Source organism: Urtica dioica, chromosome 1 (assembly GCF_054948205.1).
Source record: "Urtica dioica subsp. dioica isolate 48M chromosome 1, U.dioica_male_clone48M_v1_H2, whole genome shotgun sequence".
Taxonomy (NCBI): Eukaryota; Viridiplantae; Streptophyta; class Magnoliopsida; order Rosales; family Urticaceae; genus Urtica; species Urtica dioica.
The window spans coordinates 18,420,912-18,443,919 of record NC_142756.1 but is presented as its reverse complement, the minus strand read 5'-3'; the positions used below and the strand labels follow the sequence as shown (position 1 = coordinate 18,443,919).

General features: G+C 33.7%; 1 protein-coding gene across 2 annotated transcripts; it reads right to left on the bottom strand.

Annotated features, from left to right (window-relative positions):
* Positions 1-6,724: 6,724 nt before the first annotated feature.
* LOC149407654 (vascular-related unknown protein 1) lies at positions 6,725-9,045 on the bottom strand. 2 transcript variants are annotated; one of them, XM_089626992.1, is made up of 3 exons: positions 8,628-9,045; positions 8,289-8,345; positions 6,725-6,805 (listed from the first exon to the last, which is right to left on the bottom strand). In XM_089626992.1, exons 1-3 carry the CDS (start codon positions 8,973-8,975, stop codon positions 6,755-6,757), a joined length of 456 nt encoding a protein of 151 aa, XP_089483118.1. In that variant the 5' UTR covers positions 8,976-9,045; the 3' UTR covers positions 6,725-6,754. The 2 variants fall into 2 exon arrangements, with proteins under 2 accessions (XP_089483118.1, XP_089483126.1); XM_089627000.1 differs by lacking the exon at positions 6,725-6,805 and adding an exon at positions 8,001-8,159.
* Positions 9,046-23,008: the final 13,963 nt, after the last annotated feature.

The window sequence follows — 23,008 nt, the reverse complement described above, 5'->3', positions numbered from 1 at the left end:
TGCTTATCGTGGCTCATGCTTAATGCTTTCCAGTGCTTGATCACAATTACAACAGTTGTCTAGAATTGTTTATTACTCGAGAAAGAATCAATAATCGTGCTTTTTATTCATGGCTTCATAGTTGATCCTAGGTTAGTAAAAAAATATAGGCAATTTATGTAATCGTTTGAACTCTTTATTTATTGCGTGTGATTGTTTTAATAGGATTAGAAGCCAAGAGGATAATAATCCGTCAATTGCATAGGTTTGCTAGATCACTCGAGAGAGACTAGTGAATAATTTCGATAGAGTGAGATTAGCGTTTATAGGAGTAGATATGTTGTTTGAACCTGATACCCCCGACCTAGTTACCTCCAATGAAGTCGTGATCCTTACCTTCTCATCCTTGCACATCTCGTTTTTAAATCTCTGTTTTAATTTTCTCTTGTTACAAACATCTTCTCGGTTTACTTGGATTTATTTAGCATCAAGTTTTAGGAAATTGTTGTTTCTCTAGTCTCTGTGGATACGATACTCGAATTTACATTCTATATTACTTGCGCGACACACGTACGTTTGCGTGCGTGGATTATTAGGAGACTAGCACGAATGTTGTCAGACCAAATCACTGGTAGGTGCTCAATAAGGATAGCAAGTTTATGGAATATGAACTTGAACCAAAGCATGCCCATGGAGGTTGATGTTGATCCCCGAAATTTTGCTTCAATACTGGACCATGCAATCACATGTTACTTGCATGAGCTCTAGTTGAGAAGACTATTGACATGGGTAGATGCAATGTCCACTTGTTGATAGTCAGTCGTCAATACCACCGGCCCAGTCACATTGGTGAAACATTGCAGGTTGAAGCGTGTGATGGGTGTGGAAGTGAGGCTACGTGACTATGCCTCTGATATAGCATATGAGATGCTTGCACCCTGAACAATTTTCCAGGATAGGGGGTTTGAGCAATAGGCTAGACTTGTTGACGATGAAAGCAATATACGATCAAGTGGTCGTCAAATATTGAAGAGCGCCAATAAGAATCCTATAAAGCGTTAGTTTTTCGATAGTAAATGTTTCATACCTTGATATGTGCTTTGCGTGCTCTAACGAATAGGTTGCACAACTACAATTTAATTATTTTTCTTATATAATATTTTGGTAGTTTTTAATGAATTTTGAACATCAATTTCTTATTGAATTCACCTTTGATTTGGGGAAAAAAAAAAGAGATCATATAAATCCTTTGCAATGAAGATTTATAATTTTAACTTAAATTTCATATTTGATGAGTGAAACTCACTCAAATTAATGTCACAAATAAGCCAAACACTTAATACAATTATTTATAAATTATGTATTTTTTAAAAGCCATTTATTGTTGGGGGAGTTAAACTCTTCACTTTGAGGTGGTGTTGAATTATCACTAAATCACCATTCTAAATCATGTAGATTGAGTTATTAATTTTTATCAAAATACTCAAAACGAAATTATGGAAATTGAGGTGTTGTTAAATTATCAATGCAAATTCTGACCGTTCTATTCATGATCAAAAGACCAGGAATATGAAAGTAAAATCTCTCGCCCAATATATCACGGATTAGTTTGAAAAATACTACGAATGAATTAATTCCTTCTATTTTAACGCCAATTTGAAATAGTTTAGCCCGGAAATCACGCCGACTGGTACTGAAATTTACAACATGGTTTTGGTCAGGTGTGTATATACTTTCTAGCAGTATAAAAAAATGCGACGACTAGTTTACGACAGTTGAAAAATAAAAAATATACCATACGTATGTACCTTTTGTGCTTCAAAAAAATAAAAAAATATCACTGAAAAGTTTAGTTTATTTTATTTGTATAGTCTGGAAGTATTCATATGACTCCTCTCAGTCTCAGACTCTCAGTCTCAGGCCCGCCTTTGGCCACTTCGTAATTTACTTATTTATTATTTTTGGGCTATTTGGTCAAAATACTGCTGTAAAATAGGACAGTTTAAAATAAAAGTGACTGAGAGCCATAAAAGACCGCAGAATTTTCTATACATTGACAAGTCATATGCCATGATTGATAGATTTTATCCAAAAGAAACAACTGTACATTATTTGTTAGTATTATTTATTATCCATTTCGAATAATGTATGTTTATGTTTATGACAGGACTCTATTTTATTTGCATGTATCTTGTTCGGTATCCAATCTCATCAATATATGTTTCCATGGGAAACAGGGAAATATATAGCTGGTAGTTCATAAAATATAGATACATTCCCAAACCTACTATTTATTTTTATTTTTTTTATTATATTTTTTTTTTATGAAGTATTGTATATGAAGATATATACCTTATTACTAATAGTAATGGCTTTGACTAATTAGTGGTGGGTTTGTTTAGAGAACTTTTTGCCTGTTTACTTATAATAAAGAATGAGAAAGAATAACAAATAGCCAATTTAGAACTAATTATTTAGTAAACGAGCTAATATTAAACCACTTTTAAATTAATAGCCAATTCATTTCTATTTTTAATTATCTCACATTTTTCTCTTCTCCCTCACTTCTATAAAGACTAAATCTAAAAAAAAAACTCATAGTTAATTATACGGACCGCCTTGTTTTCACAAACTTGATATTTATCCTAGATTCTCGACATGATTATTATTTTGATACCAGTGACGACAGTAATTTATAACATACAAATGATAGTTATATATATATATATATATATATATATATATATATATATTTATATATAAGATATCTATTATGCAATTTTATTTATCAAAGTTAATAACTTAGTCCATACAATATAAACAACAATATATTAACAACTTTCACCAACTAAGTTATATAAACCCAACCAACTAATATTAAGAGTTTTAACTTTTAAGTGATACCTATATCCTTACAAGATTTCGAAGCATGGTTCTTGTTGCTAGCATTAGTTTCAACTGGATAATTTTTGTAGAATTTTTTTGCTAAAGAATGCTCTATTGGTTTTAGTATGCCCAAATATACTAATAAATTGCATTATTTCGCATTATTCGTTTAAAAATTCATCAAAATTAAAAAAATAAACTACAGACCTCATTTATGAGATTGATCAACTGCTCATTATTCGTGACATTTGTACAAAAGAGCTAATAATCTGTTGATCATGCTCTAAGTTAAAAAAATCTAATCAGAACAATAAGTCTTTTCCTCTATTGAGATAATCAGCCACTTTAATATGTAATGACCAAATATATCAAAATCATAACACTGATTAGAATCGTGGAACCCTAACGATAATTAATAAGGGAAAAAAAAAGTGAATGATAGTGTGTAAAGATAGGAAAGTGTGTGTTAGCTCCAATTGAAAGCGTTTTTGTCCCTTACTTCTATGGATTTAAGTTAATTGGATTTGGCTTTGGCTTGTAATCTAATACTACCAAAAAAAATTAAATCACGTCATTGGTAATAGTGGTCCTAATTTACTATGTGATTGACCACCTAACATTAGCTTCTAATCAAAATTAAAGCCAAGAGGGTTTGCCTTGTCGTTTAGATTATATCAAACTTTTTATTATAATATAATAGATATATCTCATCAGTTTTGACGTAATGATACAAATTTCCCTATCAGTTTTTATTTAATTATTCCTAAGGAAATATATATCCCTCAATTTCAATTTAATTTATTTTTTTTAATTCCTCTCATAGCTCAAGTTTCTGACTTTTTAAAAATTTATTAATTTATTGCATGAGTTTTAATGAATTATAAGATATATTGCTTAAATACAGGTCGCTGTATGTGTTTAAATGACACAAAATTTATCAGATTTGTATCATATGATAAATATATACTATAAAGAATAAGAAAAAAAAAAGAACGAAGACAGGAAATTGTTTTAGAAAAATACACATGAAATAAATAATTTTTAACTGATAATTACAAATATTACTCGGGGGAGATTTTTTACATGGTGTTAGTAAATAGGAGGCTTCATGTCAAAATTGATCGGATATATAATGGGAATTTGTTCCTTATATATATATATATATATATATATATACATAGTGGGTTATTTGATTACATACGGCTGTTTGTCTGATGATCCAACCTTAAGCAGCAAGAGTGAGAAAAAGATTTCGTCCATTAGTTATCCTGTATAAAAAGCATATGTAGTTGCAATGTAACACTTGTGATTTGATAATCAGAGGATAACTTGATAGAGTTCGAAAATATCAGTATCACATAATTCATGATGCTGACTTACTAACTAGCACGCATTTGTACAGAAGTTGATTATTATAAAAAAAAAAAAAAAAAAGAATAAAACCTAGGATTTTCACTGAGAAAAAGATGAGAATTTTCAGGTTAACAGGGGAGTAATATTCAATTTAAAAGGTAACATATGAAAAGAGTAGGACACGTCATACTTATTGGGTATAAATTTATATGCTATATGAGAAGGGAAAAAATATAATAAAATATCTTTAGTTGAAAAGTTGAACATAAGCAATGTCAAACAACTAAACTGCATCTCCTGACACACTAAGAGAGAAAGGTATTCTTCCATTATTACAACTTACAAGTTACAACTGCCATTTCTTTTCAACTCATTTAAGAAAATGTATATATATATATATATATATATATATATATATATATACTTTTATAGATGTGTATACTTATTCATGTATATTATATGTATGTATTTAAGATTGCATGTCCATTGGATGTAGAGAAAAGAGATGAAATATATATTTTACGTGGGAAAAATCAAATAAGATAGGGTCCCCGGAATATCTTAATTTGATTTTCGAAAATGTTTCGGTATGATATATATAATACAAGTGTTATGTCCCGACGTTGCCCGAAAAAATTTAGATATAAATAGAGAGTCTAAAAAACACACAATAAAAATTAAAAATATTTAAAATAAAATTTTAAAATATTTAGATTATATAATATGGTTTAGCAGAAGATATTTCTAGAAAGATTTAGACAAATTCACTGACAATACTCTAGTTCTTAATATGCAGATTTAATTTTTCTGATAGTATAAATGTAATTATTTTAAAATTTAAAGGAAAAATTTGTAGTTTTACCTGAGAATGAATAATAAATTATTTCTAGATAAATAATAAATCTTACCTCTCCTTTATAATAATAATAATAATAATAATCTATATATATTCGTGTATTCTAGCGAAATGAACCAAGATCTACTCATGCATATGCCAATATAATTGATATCCTACCTTAATTTTTTTTCCCCCAATATTATGTATTTTGAAATTTATAATTATTTATTTATAAATGATTCGAGTTTTATAAAGGTTATAAATTCTAAGTTTTCATATCATGTTTTTAGATACTGGTTGTGAATTACTGAATAAATTATGTAAATTAGCTATGGGTATATATATATATATATATATATATATATATATATATAATGTATTAACACTATATTCTTGGTTATATGAATTTAATGTATTCTTTAAGATTCAGTTGGCTATTAGCTCTAAAAATTAAAGGATTTGTACCAAAAATGTAGTTTGGGAAGAAAAATCATAGGAAACAAAGTTTATACGCCAATATATATATATATATATATATATATATATATATATATAATTATAATAATAATAAAAATGAAGTACTAATAGTAGACATGTGTTAAGGTGATCGCTATCTTATCGAATACCTAATAAAAATTTAATAGTTTGTTGGGATGAATAAATCACAAATATTTCATAATGTCAAAGCCGGAAACTTGGAAGCAACTAGTTCAATTAATTAGCCAATATAATTTTTCAAACTATCAATTAAGCTATAATAGGTTCAGGTATGCTGCTGGGACTTTAACATCAAAAATAATTTCCTTATATATCCGCACATTTTTAAATGCGAAGGCAAGTATGTATGTGTTTATATTACAAACCTAGATTCAATAAAATATATATATATATATATATATATATATATATATATATATATTACAAACCTAGAAGCATCTTAATTGTACTTTTCCTTGGTTTATTAATTGGATAGAGAATCATAATTATTAGAGCTACAAAAGCGGGTATATAGAAGAAACTTTTGTGCACAGAAAGAGTCAACCCCAAAAATAAAGGTTGTGTTTGGTAGTTAACTCAAAAAGTTTTTTGTTTTCTGTTTTCTAATTTTTGTAGTTGTATTGAAAAACTGTTTTGTAGTTGTTTTCAAAAAGTTGTTTGGTACAGTTTTCATTTTTGTTTTTGAGAAAGTGAAAAAACTGAAAAAGTGTTTGGTATAGTTTTCATTTTTGTTTTTGAAAGAATGAAAAGAGAAGATGAGGAGAAAGAGGAGAGAAGAGAAGAAATTTTTTTTCAAAAACACCTTTTATTTGTTTTCAGTTTTCTTTACTTTTTTCCAAAACAACTTCAAAAATTTTTGAAATTTTTTTCCAAAAACACTTTACCAAACATGTTTTCAATTTTTGTTTTCAATTTTTTCAACTCAAAAACTAAAAAACAGTTTTTGAGTTGCTTACCAAACATAGCCAAATACTTCCACACACACACACACACACACATATATATATATATATATATATATATATATATATATATATATATATATATATATATATATATATATATATCATGTTTATATTAAATAGATATGATTTCTCTCATGGTTTCTAATGAAACTGTGAAAAAATGTTCTGTACAACATCACCTGCCTTAAATGCCTTGCACATGGAGGGGTCTTCTATTGCAGTCCTTTTTTTTTTTTTACAAATTATAGTTTTTCATCTTCTTCCTCTTCTTCATCAAATGAATGGCCTGCGAGAAGTTAAATATGAATTAATATTTAAACCTATCTATCAACAGTTTTTTCATATAATTTTATTTCTCTATTGTAGTTGACACGGGTGCAATATAATATATACAACTTCTGTACCTAATAGGTTAGGGTTTGGCATTCAATATATTAGGGTTATGCTACATTGATTCTGATTATATATAGACCCTTTTCAATAATGCATCTATATAATTAACAATTACTGAAATTTTATGATAAACATATGATTCTGATTAACCAAAGCTAAGCGCTTCCATTGGCATAACGTTAGTGCTAATTATAATTTATTCCTACCTGCTCCTCCGTATCTAATTCTCTAATGGTGGTTTATTACTTTTTATATATACAAATATAATAACAATAAAGTTTAGATGAACTCATTTCAAGGAGAATGTTCCCTCATTGCCTTTCACCAACTTTTGGTATGAACCCATGATTGTTTTGTTAATTAAATTATCGTTCAATAAGGCGCCAAGTTGATCGATATTAATATAATTAATTGTACATTCATGGATCACTCAATTATGACTTTTGTGCCAACAATAGCATATATACAATATTAATATATATATATATATATATATATATATATATATATATCAATCTTGATCCTTACGTGACCAAAAGAGGAGGTCTACTAAGTTTACACGTAGTAATGATACTGGGTTTTAATTATATATAATGTTGATCATATATGCCTGCAATATATACATTAATTATATACCGGTAACCTAATATATTGATGCTCTAGCTTAGCTTTCCCTTTAATATATCACATTTCTTATTTGTTTTTCCTATTATAACCGTTTCTATCGGAAGGAAGTATATATTATAACCACTGTCAAATATGATAATGACAGTCACATGCCTTGTTAAGCTTTTCCTCTTCAAATATATGGACTCTTTCTTGTGATTAGACAACATATTAGACTATATGTTGATAGTTTAGGATAAGAGGATAGTTAATCACCAAATTATTATGAACAACGAGCATATCGACAAGAACTTCATTTTGTACAGAATCGTCTTAAGGTGCGATACAATATATATATATATATATATATATACACACATATATATATGTATATATATATATATACAGAGAGAGAGAGAGAGAGAGAGAGAGGGAGGGGGAGAGAGCTACAATATAGGTGAATTAATTAAGCAAAGCCGTACTGAAACTAATTAAGCATGATAATTCATCAACATTGACAAAGGAACCAAGCACAACCCTCTTTTCTTCAAGTCTATACACTCATTTTTTGCATCAAAATCCACTACGTTTCTCTCTTTCTGATTCACTTCGGAATAGTACTCCGAGGTACCTCTTTTCCGCTATATACATCGTTTTGACAAGGGAAAAAATCAGTGAAAAATATTTCCTGAAAAAAATAATTCAAAAAAAAAACCAACAACCTAATAACTTGCAAATTACGGGAAGCGAAAATTATAATACTTAATTACCGTAGAATCATCAATTAGATCATCTGTATGTGGTTTAGTCTTGATCAGATCACCAACCTACAAACAATTGTTCAATAAAAAATATTCCTTAATATAATAAATTGAATAACATGAATATGCATAAATAATAGCCAGTTGAAACTAATTAATACATTTGTAAATTATAAAACTTTTTTTTTAATCTTGTATATAGATTTATATAAGAGTGTAAAAATTGTAATTTTTTTGCTATTTTTAAAAATACTGGCAACAACTTTAGCTTTTTTTTCTTTTTTTTTTTTTTTTGGTAAAGAAGAAGAAGATTCTAATCAGTTAGTTAGTATATATGTTGTTACAAACCTTGGGACTATTGACAGGCGAACTAGCAGTGTCTTCGAGAGAATCGTCCTCATGAATGACTTGACTGGCTCTTGTTTTCTTGAAGGTTAGCCTTTTGAGAGGGTTGTGGCTTATGGGGGTTTTGATTTTCCATGCAGAGTATGAAGCTGCGTCGGAGAGCAAAGAAGAGCTAGTGCATATTGAATAATCACAGCTTATTATATCTCCTTCTAAATATTCATCATCGTCGATCTTCTTCTTGTTTTCGTTGGAGAAATCTTGGAAATAAGCTGTCCACCCACTCTCCTCCTCTGTGCCATCTTGATGATCATCGTGTTCGTGATCTTCTGGGCTATACGAGTTTTCCATTGCTGATAATACCCACGAGAGAGAGAGAGAGAGAGGTCTTTTTCTAAGGAGTGGTTGGTTTTATAACCGAAAGAGAGAATGAAAGAAATGAAAAAAAGAAAAATGGAATCTTTAGGTGGGCCCGGATGGTTAAGTGGGGGTTTTTGGAAGTTAATTACCGGAAATTGGAGAGAGAGAGAGAGAGAGAGAGAGAGAGAGAGAGAGAGAACGTGGAGAGAAAATATATATAATGCATACATTAATTGAGAGAGAGAGAAAGAGAGAGAGGTTGACCTTTGTGGTTCCAAATTGGATCTTCACACGAATTTGAGAGCCACTGGACTCAATGTTTCAACCAATTACAATAAATGAGTCAATTTGGAGTTATGTTTAGTCTGAACAAAATTGTGAAATATTTCCCTCAATTTGGTTGAATAAGAAGCCTTGATGCTTGAACAAATTTAATTTATTATATCTCAAGGATCTAATATACGCTTGCATGTTTCAAATTCTAGGTGATATAAATTGGTTGTAGTAGGACTAGGATGAAAAATTGGTGATATATTTGATATTGGGATGGTTACAGTGTAATTTTCAATCCATTCGAATGTGAAACCAAACACGGTTGAGGGCAATGGTCATGGTCATGGTTTTGCCCCATAGCCAGGGCCGGTCCAAACTCACTGGAGGTCCTAGGCGATTCAATATTTTGGGGCCCTAAAATACTAATAAAAATTTAAATTTTCAGGATAAAAAATGTAATCATGGTCCCTTAAAGGCGCAATTGTTGGCTCTCGTCTGTGTCCACTCACTCGACCCTCAAGAGTATAAGAGTTAGCGTTATTTGAAATTCATAACTCATGCGAAACATTGTCTCAAATATTCTACATTTGGGCGTCGTAGTGCTAGCCACGGAGACCCTCTGGTGTATTCGATAGTTCATGTCTGTTCTATTTTTCTGGTCTACATCCTCGATTACCTCGGAATAATTTTTGTCAAATGTTTTTAGCGCTCTTCCAAGTTCCAACTAACTTATTCGCGTATGTGTAGTACCTACTATTGGCACGTCATGCTTAAAATTGAGTGTTCGTCAGAATCGCGTTAACATGGATTACGTATATTAGATTTCTTGAGCTCGTTTCATACCATGCAACCTATACTGCAGACTAAAATCTTTTAATTGATATTTGGCTTTCAGATAAATTAGTGCATCAACAATAGGCTTATTCACGCACGTATATCTCAAGCGCTCCCATTTCATATATATGATATCTCAAGTCACTTTGTAGGTAGTTTCTACTGATGGAGCCCTTTTACCATCAAGCATCCTAAACACTTCAACAAAACACTCGGTGGTCTTAAGATGCCATTTTTAGAAATGATATATATATATATATATATATATATATATATATATATATATATATATTTTTATCGTTTTTCATCATTTTTTTTGGCACACAAACTAGTAGCACATTCTTCACCTTTGCAAAAAGTCAAATATGCAGTGATGAATCTCGTGACAGTTGGCCGATTGATTTCTATGTTAATGAACTTTTTGATCATCAAACTCAACAACAATGAATGATTGTAGATAAATTTGACCACACTCTTTTATATGTGTAAAGAACGATGAAATCTGTAGAAATAAAGAGGGAAAAGGTCGGAAATGAGATAGAGTGTTTCGAGACTTTGAATGTTATTTTTTATTATTTTGCTATGAACTTGTATCACCTATTTATAAATATGGTGGATACATTAGTATAGACTAAATACATGAGAGTGTAATAAATACGTGTAATAATTATGCCTAGGAAATATAGAATAATAAATATTACACAGAGAACAAGACATAGAAAATATGATGACAAATAAATGCAACACTTTTCCCATGTGAGATGGGTTCCAAGACGTGAGGGTTCCCGAGACACGGCTATCAGGAAGAAAGGCAAAGTGACGAGGTGAAGCTTAGCTTAGGCGAAGTGACGAAGTAACAAGGGAGGGCGAACTGCCGAGCTATATTTCAACACTCCCCCTCAAGCTTGACTGTATATGTTAAGGAGGTCAAGCTTGCTACATAGCTCGGAGAATGTCGCTCAAGGAAAGGCTGTGGTGAGAATGTCGGCGAGCTAATGACCTAACGGAATGTATTCCATGTCGATAATTTTTGCTTCAATCTTTTCACTGATGAAGTATCAATCGATCTCGATATGTTTTGTTCTGTCATGGTGTGGATTTTTAGCTATGCTGAGAGCGGCTTGATTATCACAAAAAATCTTGATTGGACCTTCGATGATGATCTTGAGGTCCTCGAGAACTCTCTTCAGCCAAATACCTTCACATACTCCGCTTTCTAAAGACCTGACCTCGGCTTCAGCACTACTTCTTGAGACAACAGACTGTTTCTTGCTTCGCCATGTGATAAGATTTCCCCAGACATATGTGCACATGCCTGATGTTGATCGTCTGTCTGGAACATATCCGGCCCAGTTCGCATCTGTGAACACTTCAACACCACGACTTCGTCTTTTCTTGAAGGATAGACCAGTCCCTGGGGCAGCTTTAAGATATTGGAGAATCCTCATAACTGCGTCCATGTGAGTTTTCGAAGGATTACTCATGAATCGACTCATTGCAAATCCAATATCTGGTCTCGTATGAGTGAGGTAGATGAGTTTTCCTACGAGCTGTTGAAATATTTCTTTGTCGGTGGCGGCCTCGGTGGTGCGAGCTAGAAGTTTCACATTGGCATCCATCGGAGTGTCAACTGATTTACAGCCAAGCATGCCAGTTTCTTTGAGGAGATCCAAAGTGTACTTGCATTGGGAAACAGAGATGCCTTTTTCAGATCGAGCTATCTCTATGCCGAGGAAGTATCGTAGGCTGCTGAGGTCTTTGACTTCGAACTCAGATGACAAAGTTTGCTTCAGTCTCCTGATCTCTTCTAGATCGTCTCCGGTGATGACTATGTCGTCCACATACACAATAAGGATGGTGTGCTTGCCTTGTGTTGAGATCTTTGAGAAGAGTGTCGGATCTGCTTGACTCTGCTCGTAGTCGCAACGCTTGAGCACATTGGTGAATTTTCCGAACCACGCTCGAGGGGACTGTTTTAGTCCATATAGAGACTTTTTGAGTTTGCAGGCTTTGTTGGCACCTTGATCATTGTCGAATCCCGGTTGGAGTTGCATGTAGACTTTCTCTTCCAGTTCGCCATTTAGAAAAATATTCTTCAAATCGAGCTGAATGAGAGGCCAATCTAAGTTGGTAACTAGTGAAAGAAGGATCCTGATAGTATCGAACTTCGCGACTAGAGCGAACGTCTCTTGATAGTTGATGCCATATGCCTGAGTGTACCCTTTTGCGACAAGGCGAGCTTTGAATCTCTCCACTATGCCATCTGGGTTGTGTTTGATGGTGAAGAGCCATCTACATCCAACAGTTCGTTTGCCTGGTGGCAGCTCGACGATATCCCACGTATCATTTTGTTCGAGGGCTTGGATCTCGGCATGACTAGCATCTCGCCACTCTGGAATCTGAAGGACTTCCTTAATGGATTGTGGCACTTTTCCTTCATCTAAATTCGCCACATAGGCTTGGTAGCCCGTAGATAGGTTCCCATAGTACACGTAATCCTCCATCCTGTATTGACCACACGACCGAGCAGGTTTTCTCAATGCAATGGGTAAGTCCGGAGATGAGATGTTACCTTGTTCAGTAGTGTCGCGGTTCAGGTTTGGAGAGACATCATGTTCGCGAGCTTGTACCGGGCTCTGGGTGATGTTTAGTTCGCATGGAGAAGGTTCAGAGGTTTGCGAGCTGGGAGTCAGAGGCGAGCTGGGCGAGGTGATCGTGTTTTGGACAGGTGAGGTCGGACTTGGAGGCTAGGTGATCGTGTTTTGGATAGGTGAGGTCGGACTTGAGGGTGAACTAGATGGACTAAGATGCGAGGATAATTCTGGGTTTATGATGAGCCGATTTGGGAAGTCATTTCCATTATTCTCCCCCTGACGAGCTGAATTGGCGAAGTAAAGACTGAACTCATGAAAAGATACATCCATGGAGACGATGAATTTTTGTGACCGGGGTTCATAGCATTTGTAGCCTTTCTGAGTTGCTGAATAGCCAAGGAAGATGCACTTCAGCGATTTTGGTTCTAGTTTACCTTGGTCATAAGAATGAGTGAAGACTGAACAGCAGAATACTTTCGCAGGTAGTGTTGAGATGAGACGAGAATGAGGGTATGTCTCTAGAAGGACTTGGGCTGAGATTTTGTAACCAAGGACATGAGATGGCATTCTGTTTATGAGGTAGGTGGCCGTGAGGACTGCTTCTCCCCAAAAATGAGATGGAACATTTGAGGAGAACATGATGGCTCGGGCGACCTCGAGAATGTGTCGATTTTTCCGCTCGGCTACCCCATTTTGTTACGGGGTGTGAACGCACGAGCTGGAGTGAATTATGCCATGTCTTTTGAAGAAATTGCCGAGCTCGGAATTAAATTAATCTCGAGCGTTGTCGGTGTGAACAATTTGAATGGAGGTGTCGAACTGTGTTAGCAGTACCATTTTGTGAAAGGTTTTGAATATGTTGGATGTTTCGGATTTTTGTTTCATCATGTATATCCAACTGAGTCTAAAGTGGTCGTCAACAAAGAGAAGAAATCATCGAACTCCAATGATATTGAGAACTTTTGAAGGGCCCCATATATCACTGTGAATTGTGGCAAATGGGCGAGATGGTTTGTACGAGGTGGGGTGATATGAACTTCGAGTATGTTTAGCGAACTCACACATGTCACACTGAATGGAATTGATATTTTTATTGATAAACAAAGAAGGAAACAATCTTTTGAGATACATGAAATTTGGATGTCCTAATCTAAGGTGATTGAGCATGATCTCTTTATACTGAGGTGAATATATTGGGCTAGTTGACACATGGCGGGCTGACCTGGCTTGATGACTTAGAGTCCGGTACTCAGCTCGACATTACCAATCTGTCTCCCCGTGACCTGTTCCTGAAACACACATGAACTTTCATAAAAAATAGTTTGGCACTTAGAGTCTTTGTTGATCTTATGCACATATAAGAGATTGCACTATAGTTGAGGAACAAAGAACATCGATTCTAACCTCATGGACTTTGTCAAGACCACGGTGCCTATACCGGTGACTTGAGTTTTGGCTCTGTTGGCGATGGTGACTGATATGCTTCTATTACAAACGGAGTAAGTTGTGAATAGACTTCGATTACAAGTCATGTGATCAGAGGCACCGGAGTCGACAATCCATGTTGTTGTGGGATTCTCTGAGCTTACATGGAGGGCTCTAGGGGAGTTACCTAGATGACCAATGCCCGAGCGTTCTCCATTGAGTTGGACTTGTTGGATAAGCTTCTGGAGAATGGCGAGCTGGTCGTTGCTGAAGGGAGATGAGTCCGGGGTCGAGGTCGAGGCAGCGGACGAGGTGGATACTAAGTTTCCGACTGAGTTCGGATCCTTAGTGTCTCGGGTTGACTTTGAGCTCGGTGGTTTCCCATGCAGCTTCTAGCAGGTTTCTCGAGGGTGTCTAGGTCGTCTGCAATGATCGCAGTAGGGGCGAGGTTTGCGAGGTCTCTCTATTGAGACGTGAACTGCGAGTGCTTCGTCTCCATGCGTGGTGAGGGCAGACGAGTCTGGGGATGAGCCCGGAATTGAGCTCGATTGGAAAACTCCAAGTATGAGTTTCCTCTTGCTTTCCTCGTGTTTGATCGCGGAGAAGGCTTCACGGAGAGATGGTAGTGGTTTTGTACTGAGTATCCGACCTCTGACCTCATCGAGGTCTTGGTTGAGTCCGGATAATAGTTTAAACACACGTTTGGTCTCCACTATCCTGCAGTAGAGTTTTGAGTCTTCAGAGCAGGTCCACTGGTGATGTTCGTAGAGGTCGATCTTCTGCCATAGATGCGTGAGTGAGCTGAAGAACTGAGTAAAGACATCTCTCCTTGATGTAGGTCGTGGAGCGTGTTCTCAATCTCAAACAGCTCGGACACATCTTCGGAGTTGGAGAAGATTTCTCTAGCTGCTTGCCAGATTTCCGCTGCCATTGGGTAAAGGAGGAAGGTTTCCCCGATTTCGGGATGCATAAAGTTTATGAGCCAGGACATCACCATGTTGTTTTCTGCCTTCCAACTCTTAAATGCCGGATCTTCGATCTTCGGAGATGTAGCCATGCCTGTGAGGTAGTCATCTTTACCTCATCCCGATATGAACATGAGCACAGATTGAGACCACTGTAGGAAGTTGTGGCCATTGAGTTTGTGGCTCGTGATATGTTGGGAGAAGGATTCAGATTGAGACTGAGTGGGCGAGGTCTGCAAGGTGGTCGAAGTGGTGTTGAGGGCGGATGAGTTTTCGAATCAGTTCATGATGATTGAATTTTTGGGCTCTGATACCATGTAAAAATAAAGAGGGAAAAGGTCGGAAATGAGATAGTGTTCCGAGACTTTGAATGTTATTTCTTATTATTTTGATATGAACTTGTATCACCTATTTATACATATGTTGGATACATTAGTATAGACTAGATACATGATAGTGTAATAAATACGTGTAATAATTATGCCTAGGAAATAGAGAATAATAAATATTACACAGAGAACAAGACATAGAAAATATGATGACAAATAAATGCAACACTCTTCCCATGTGAGATGGGTTCCAAGACGTGAGGGTTCCCGAGACACGGCTATCAGGAGGAAAAGCGAAGTGACGAGGTGAAGCTTAGCTTAGGCGAAGTGACGAAGTGACAAGGGGGGACGAACTGCCGAGCTAGATTTCAACAAAATCCATACTAAATATGCAAAAAAAAAAAAAAAAAAAAAAAAGAATTTGTATTTAATGCTATTCTAATAATTATATTGATGATGGATAGTAATTAGAAATTTCTTGATAAATTACATGGAGTTTATATTCCTCTATTATTTATCTGATCTGATGAGTCTTGTACTCATATTCCAAATCTATAACTTTTGAATTTTCGGATATCGGCACCAAGTCTACCAAGAACTTTATCAGAGGAACCAAATCTATAACTCTTTGCTTAATTATATCAACGAACTATTTGTTAAAATAATAATCACGTTTTAAGGAGAGAGGAAGATTAAAAATTTCAAGAAAGACAGAGATAAATTTGATTAATATACCAGTACGTGGTTTGGTCGAATTTCAGAGTGAGGACATACTCATATGATCTAAATTCCCCATGCCCTTATCCCTCTGTTTATAGTCTTACCCAAGTCATAGAACTAAAAAAAATCTAATATTTTCTTAACCCTTTTTTATCGTTAGATCTATATAGAATGATAACCATTATATTTTGTTAGTTGGAATAAAATAAAATGTTAACTGAAAAATTATAAATCTATTACGTAATATACACTTTTATTTAAATAAAAGTTTTTATCTGTGGAAACAAATATGTAGAATATTTATTTTATTCCAAAAATATCTCAACCTACAAGGTTTTATATAAAACACAATTTTAAGCACGACAACCTATGCTTGGTCGTCTACCTTATGGTCATATGGGCTTTGTAAAGTAATGTAAGTCCAGTCTTAAGCCCATTTAAATTAAAGTGATTATTTGTGACTTAATTATCACAAACTTTTTCATCATATTTTTTTACGAATCTGAAACGTTTTGTGATCTATTTGTGAAAACAAGATTGTAACTAATCTCATATTATTACAGACAATAAATTTCTCTCCGACTTATTCGACAACATCATCAACCATCTTAAATAGTAAGTTTGCATCTTTATCATATATGACGAGCATCGATGGATTTTAGAAATAACGTCTCATACTGATCGCTAATAATAAAGTCAATGATGCCTTTGTATATGATTTTTGACCAACCGTCTGAAATTATTGTTACCTTGGCTTAAGCATGTGTATGCTCTGCTTCATCTACCATCTTCATTGTTATCTTCACTTTCCAAGCACCATGTTCTCTCGTACATGAAGGGCAAGTTTAATCCTCAACCAAAATTTCCCATGGATCGCGCCATACCGCGTTGAATGAACAGTGTTAGGTTGATGGCCACTCTATTTCGATACTTTTTCGTCATAGCATGAGGGACTAATTGAGCTTGGTCCTCGACTTTTGCAAACCTATCTATCTGTCCTTGTACACCTTGATTAGAATAAAGAAAAACAAAAAAAAACACCAACATCTTGAAAAGAGCCAAAAACACGAGCCATTAGCGACCATATCTAATTTGTTTCATGTTGCAATTTTGTCAGACACCATGTAACCTTTGAGATAATCGGAATACTCCTTTTGCAACCATCTGAAACCTTTTGGCATCGTTTGACATTAAAATCTCTTTCCACAAGATGATCCTTCCCTCGTTTAACGCCTCATGTGAGAATTTTTGGCAATAGTTACACTTGAAGTATTTGTGTATTTTTTTTTCTAGACTTTGAATTGGAACCTGCGTACTATACTTTCGAGCAATGTCATTTTTTAATTAGAATATTTTTTAAATCCTTAAAATATATCATGACTAATATAAAATCAAACTAACTCATACAAACACCATACTAATGTATAAGATAAATGATGTATTTTCTTCTAAAAACACAACTTATTAATAAATATTTCCGAGAGAGAGAGAGAGAGAGAGAGAGAGAGAGAGAGAGAGAAGTCGTTGGCTCTATTGGATGATCTTTCTCTTCTACTGAGACGTCCACGCTAGGTTTACTAGCCTAGTGGATGAAAATCAATTGCTTCTTCAAATTCCAATTAAACTCGAGTGACTTTTTCAGTTATTTATTTAATAACTTTTTTTTCGTCAAAACTTCTTTTACGAATCCGAAATGTGATGCGTTCTCGCAGTTTAAAGCAAGGTTATGACTAATAAATATTATCACAGAGTATCCCGGTCCATATGTATAGAACCAACTCGGGGACTATAGACCTAATAGTTGAGATAAACACGAATTAGAGCGATTCTGATTCCTCTATCTTTCGTCATATCAGATTTCAAAGTTATTCCACTATGAACTTGGAACTAAACTCTTTCATTATTAGAATTATATTTACTCAATTTTAATGGAACATCCATTGATATAGGCTAGTACGTGAAAAATCAATCACCAAGGTTCCCTCGTGGCACAAATGGTGTATATTATCGTCATAACCTCCATATGACTTATTAACCCTGAATACCACCGAATCCCTCGAGGAAGACTCTTTCACTAATCATCATTACAAAAGTGTGAGCCATCTATCAATTCTGGATTCAACTACCAGGTGAGCAAAAATTTACTTCCTTTCAGGGGAGCTAGTTTCCACTATCTATAAATCTCTTTCTCCACCGATCATATTTATGAATCTCAAACCATAAGTATATAACCATCGTTTCTAGGTATGAACGAATGAATCAAAGATCCCAAAGATATGACATTTCCACGACCACTTCATGATTTAGATTCATTAAATGATACATCTAATCAAAGTATGTACAAGTCATGTACGGAATCATCTACACAAAATAATCCCGCCAAAGTGTCCCTACAATTTATGGACTAATTACTCTAGCATAGATTAATCATCGATCATATTTTAGCTTTCTAAATATCTCATTTGTAACATCTCAATCAAGTTATTACATAAGTCTATGGGTTTGATGAAAGGGTTATATCTCACTTCTTTTTTTTTTTTTTGCATAAGATTTTTTTTCATAATTTTAAATGAAATGGTACAGAAAGAAGAAAAAAGTTAAATGAAAATGTAAACATTAAAAAATAAGGCAAATAAAACTACAAAACGAAACATTTTCATAATCTAAATACTAGTTAAAATGATATATTCTCTTAATAAAAATTTGAAAAATTAAAAGTGGGATATTGTCGAAAAACGTTCTCAAAATGAGTGATACTAGTAAATTTTTATTTTGTAATTCAGAACTTTCTCAATAAGCCTAGTTTTGGACTTAATCATTAAGGCCTACATCTCACCACGAAAGACCCAAGGCGGAAAAACCGAGTCTGAAACGTCTTTTTAAACATTAGACTAATATCACCAATGAAAAGGTTCATGAGATATTGAGAAAAAAATAAATTCTTAGAATTTCAACTATATATGCATGTTTTTATATATCTTTAGATCTTCAATACAGATTATCATATATGCTTTAATGTCTTTAAATTTGTAAATATAATAAAGAGAAATTATATGAATTAAGCCACTTAAAATATTAGAATTCAAAATTGCCAACGTTTTAAGATTGTTTTTAAAATTGTCAATTAATATAAGGTGGCAATTTGTGGATAATTACTTTTCCAGTTTTAACCTTTTTAATTTTGTAATTATTTTTTTATTAATTATTTTATTGATTTATAGATAGTGGAAACTAGCTCTCCTGAAAGCATAACTAGTTCCACAATTCATTTTTATTACTTGCCCTTAATATTAGGAATCGGCTATTGGAGACTTATAAATTTAAATGAATAGCATAACTAGTTGTTTCTATTTTACAATTGTGGGATTGTGTTATTGATCGTGGTACACCTCTCTCTCTATTTTTTTTTCTTCCTGAGTGATTCCAAGTCTTATGGATTCGTGGCGACAAGGACTTCAAGAATATACTTGTTGTGTTGGCATAAAAATTCAATCTACCATCGTGGAATTTCGCCGGATCTAGGCTCCCAAGGTGGCAGAGCTCTACGTGGTTATTTGACTGATTTTCCTTTTTTTTTTTTTTTTTTTTTTTTTTTTTTATAGAGATTCAGTTTCTTTTGCTGCACATGTTGAGTTAACACGTTGTTTTTTTGTTTCCTTTTTTAATTCGGCCTTTATAATCGCAACACATTCTTTTCTTGTTTCCTTTTTGAATTCGGCCTTTATAATCGCAGAAGTTAGATTTTAAACATTTTAATTTTTTCACATACTTTTAAAACGTATGAGCGCAGTAAACTTAGCGCAAAGTTTACTTTTTTCCATTCAAAAAAAGAAATATAATCGCAACAGTAAGCTCAGCTGAGTTTTTTTTTTCACGATGGATGGTTCAAGTAGTTCATTCATCGAGTCAGATATGTTTTTTTTATGTTATCGTATTTTTTTTTTCGGTTGTGATGTTTATTAGTTAAGGCTTTTTTTATTAACGTTTGTTGTTTGTGTTTCATGTTTTTGCAGTGAAGATGTTTGATTGTCAGTGTTTGTCTAAAGCCAATTCATTAATCACTGATCATGATGAAAATCACTGTGATATTGTTTTGGTTGATGACAAGACTTTGAAAATTTTACCCATGAACGTTGATTTTAATGTCAATAATCTGTTTATGAGTAAAAGTATTTTGGTTATGGAGATTAGTATGTTGGCGATGAGAAACAGTTTCCAGTTTAGAGTCAAGAGATCAAGCAAGACTCGGCATAATGTCACATGTATTAATTATGACTATTCCTGAAAAATCGAATGCTAATGTTTGTTCGGATTCTAAATTTTGGGTTATTAGGACTTTTGTGAAAGAGCATTCTTGTTTTGGAAAGAACATTATTCATCGCCACAAACAAGCTTTAGCATCCCTGATCAGTAAGTGTCTCAAAACTGATTTTTTCGGGTTGTATGGCGGACATGATTACAACAAAGGGTGTGGCAGAGATTATGGGTACCCAATTCAAAGTGGAGATTAGTTATTTCAAGGCATAGAAGGCGTGTGCGAAGGTTTTTAATGATCTTGGGGCGATTTTGAGAAGTCATATTCACATTTATCTACTGTGGGATCGATGATTTAAGAAAAAAAATCCAAGTATAGTAGCTGTTAAATTCATTTTTTGTTTATTACTAATTGTTATCTGAATGCCATTTTTTGTTTATTAATAATTATTATATGAATGTATTATTAACAATTATTAACCATGTGTAACAGGAACATACACACTTACTGAAACCGATGATGATGGGAATTTCAAACATTTTTTCTTAGCCATTGGTGCTTCTATACATGGATGGAAGTATGTCCGCCCAGTAATATCCGTTGTTGGCACTTTTCTCAGAGGAAAATCGCATGGGACTTTGCTTTTGGCCACGGCTGAAGACGAAGATAATCATTTATTTTTTTGGCATTTGCGATCGTTGATTCTGAGAATGACAGAGCTTGGCATCGGTTCATGACTCGCATTCGTGTTGTGTTCGGTGTCAGAGATAAATTCGTAATTCCTATCATAAACAATTATGAATTCATCGATCCCGAAAGCTGCCCGCAACGTATTCCGGAGGCAACCTATGCTATTTGTATGCAACACTTGTGGGCAAACGTTAAAGTAAAGTTTGGTAAATCTTTTATCCAGCCAATGTTCCTATAATTGTGCTAAGTCTTATACGCACAAAGATTTCAATTACTGATTGAATGCAATTGGTGAGACAAGCCCTAGCATAAAAAAATTATCTCCTGGATGCAAATCCTGTTTTATGGTCTCGAAGTCGATTCCCAGGTATAAGATTCAATGTTATGACGACTAACATTTTCGAATGTTTAAACTCGGTGCTAAAGGAAGCTCGCAGCTATCCTGTGGCTTGTTTAGCGTTGTATTGACATATTAAAGTTCAAAAATGGTTTAATAAAAAAAGGGCACTGATTCAAAAGATGGCGTTGTCATCGGGACTTACCGAACTCGGTTTTGGAACTTTATTCAATTATGAAGAATATTCAAGAATAATGGAGGTAAGTATAATTCTCTGATGTTTTTATGAAATCATTATTAATTACGCATATTAATGGTTAATTGTTTATGGATTTATAGGTCAATATCATTAATGATAACCAGTTCGAGGTGATCGAGGGTAGTTTCCATAGGATTGTTGATATTGCGAACAAAACATGTACTTGTTGTGTTTGGAAGTTAGATGATTTTCTTTGCACTCATGTGGTCGCTGCGTTGTATCGGAGGAACTACGAAGCTACCTATTGACTTTGTGATTGCTTACTACACACAGAAGAACTACGAAGCAACCTATTCACAAGATGTGTTTCCAACAGTACACGATGGTGATTGGCATTTGTTGGATGATGATGAAGTAATTCCACCATCAATTTTAAAGCGGCAACCTGGTCGCCCGAAGATGAAGAGATATCGATCCAAATATGAGCTTTTTCAACCATACCATGTATGTTGTGGAAGTTGTGGGAAGCCGGATCACAACAAAAAGGTGTTGCAAAGCTGTTTAGTTGTTCTATGATTATATTTTTTTTAAACTTTGTTATTTGTTTGGTTGCTCATTTGATTTTTTTATTTTTTATTTTATTTTATCAGTTATTGTTTCAACTTCAATGATTCTAGATGTGTAATCGTTACTTAACAATAACAATTTTTCATCTAAACTATTAACAATTTTGTAATCTTTAAATAAAAGGTCTTGTTTTTAAAAATTAATTTAGGCCGAATCAGAAACAACAAATTCGTTTTTATATATAAGAGAATTAGACTATATGTTAAATGACTTTATTATTTATTACTAATTATTATCTGAATGTATTATTAACAGTTATTACTCAATTCTAACAGGAACATACACTTACTGAAACTGATGATGATGGGTATTTCAAATAATTATCAACTATTATAAACTGATTAAATAAAAATGTTCCCAAGCATAATCAAACCATAATCATATTGTTTTATCACCATTTTTTAAGGCTGATGGCACCATGCTTTGCATAACAAAAGATAATTATCAATCAAACTAAGAAGGTTCCAAAACAGACCCAACCCTTAAGCATATTGTTTTGGCACCATTTATTAAAACCAAGGAAAAAAATGCCGTTTTCGTTGCCGTTTCGAGCCTCCTGATTTACGGAAAATCGTCATGCCGATGGAAAACCCAACGGAAAAATTGCGGAAAAGGGCAAGTGAAATGCCGTTTTCAAATTCCGTTTTCCATGGAAAACCGACGTGCCGACGGAAAACCGAATAGAAATAATGTGGCGAAACAAACACATAAATATATATATATATATATATATATATATTTAAATGTAGTTCAAATTTAAAACACTTCAAATCATA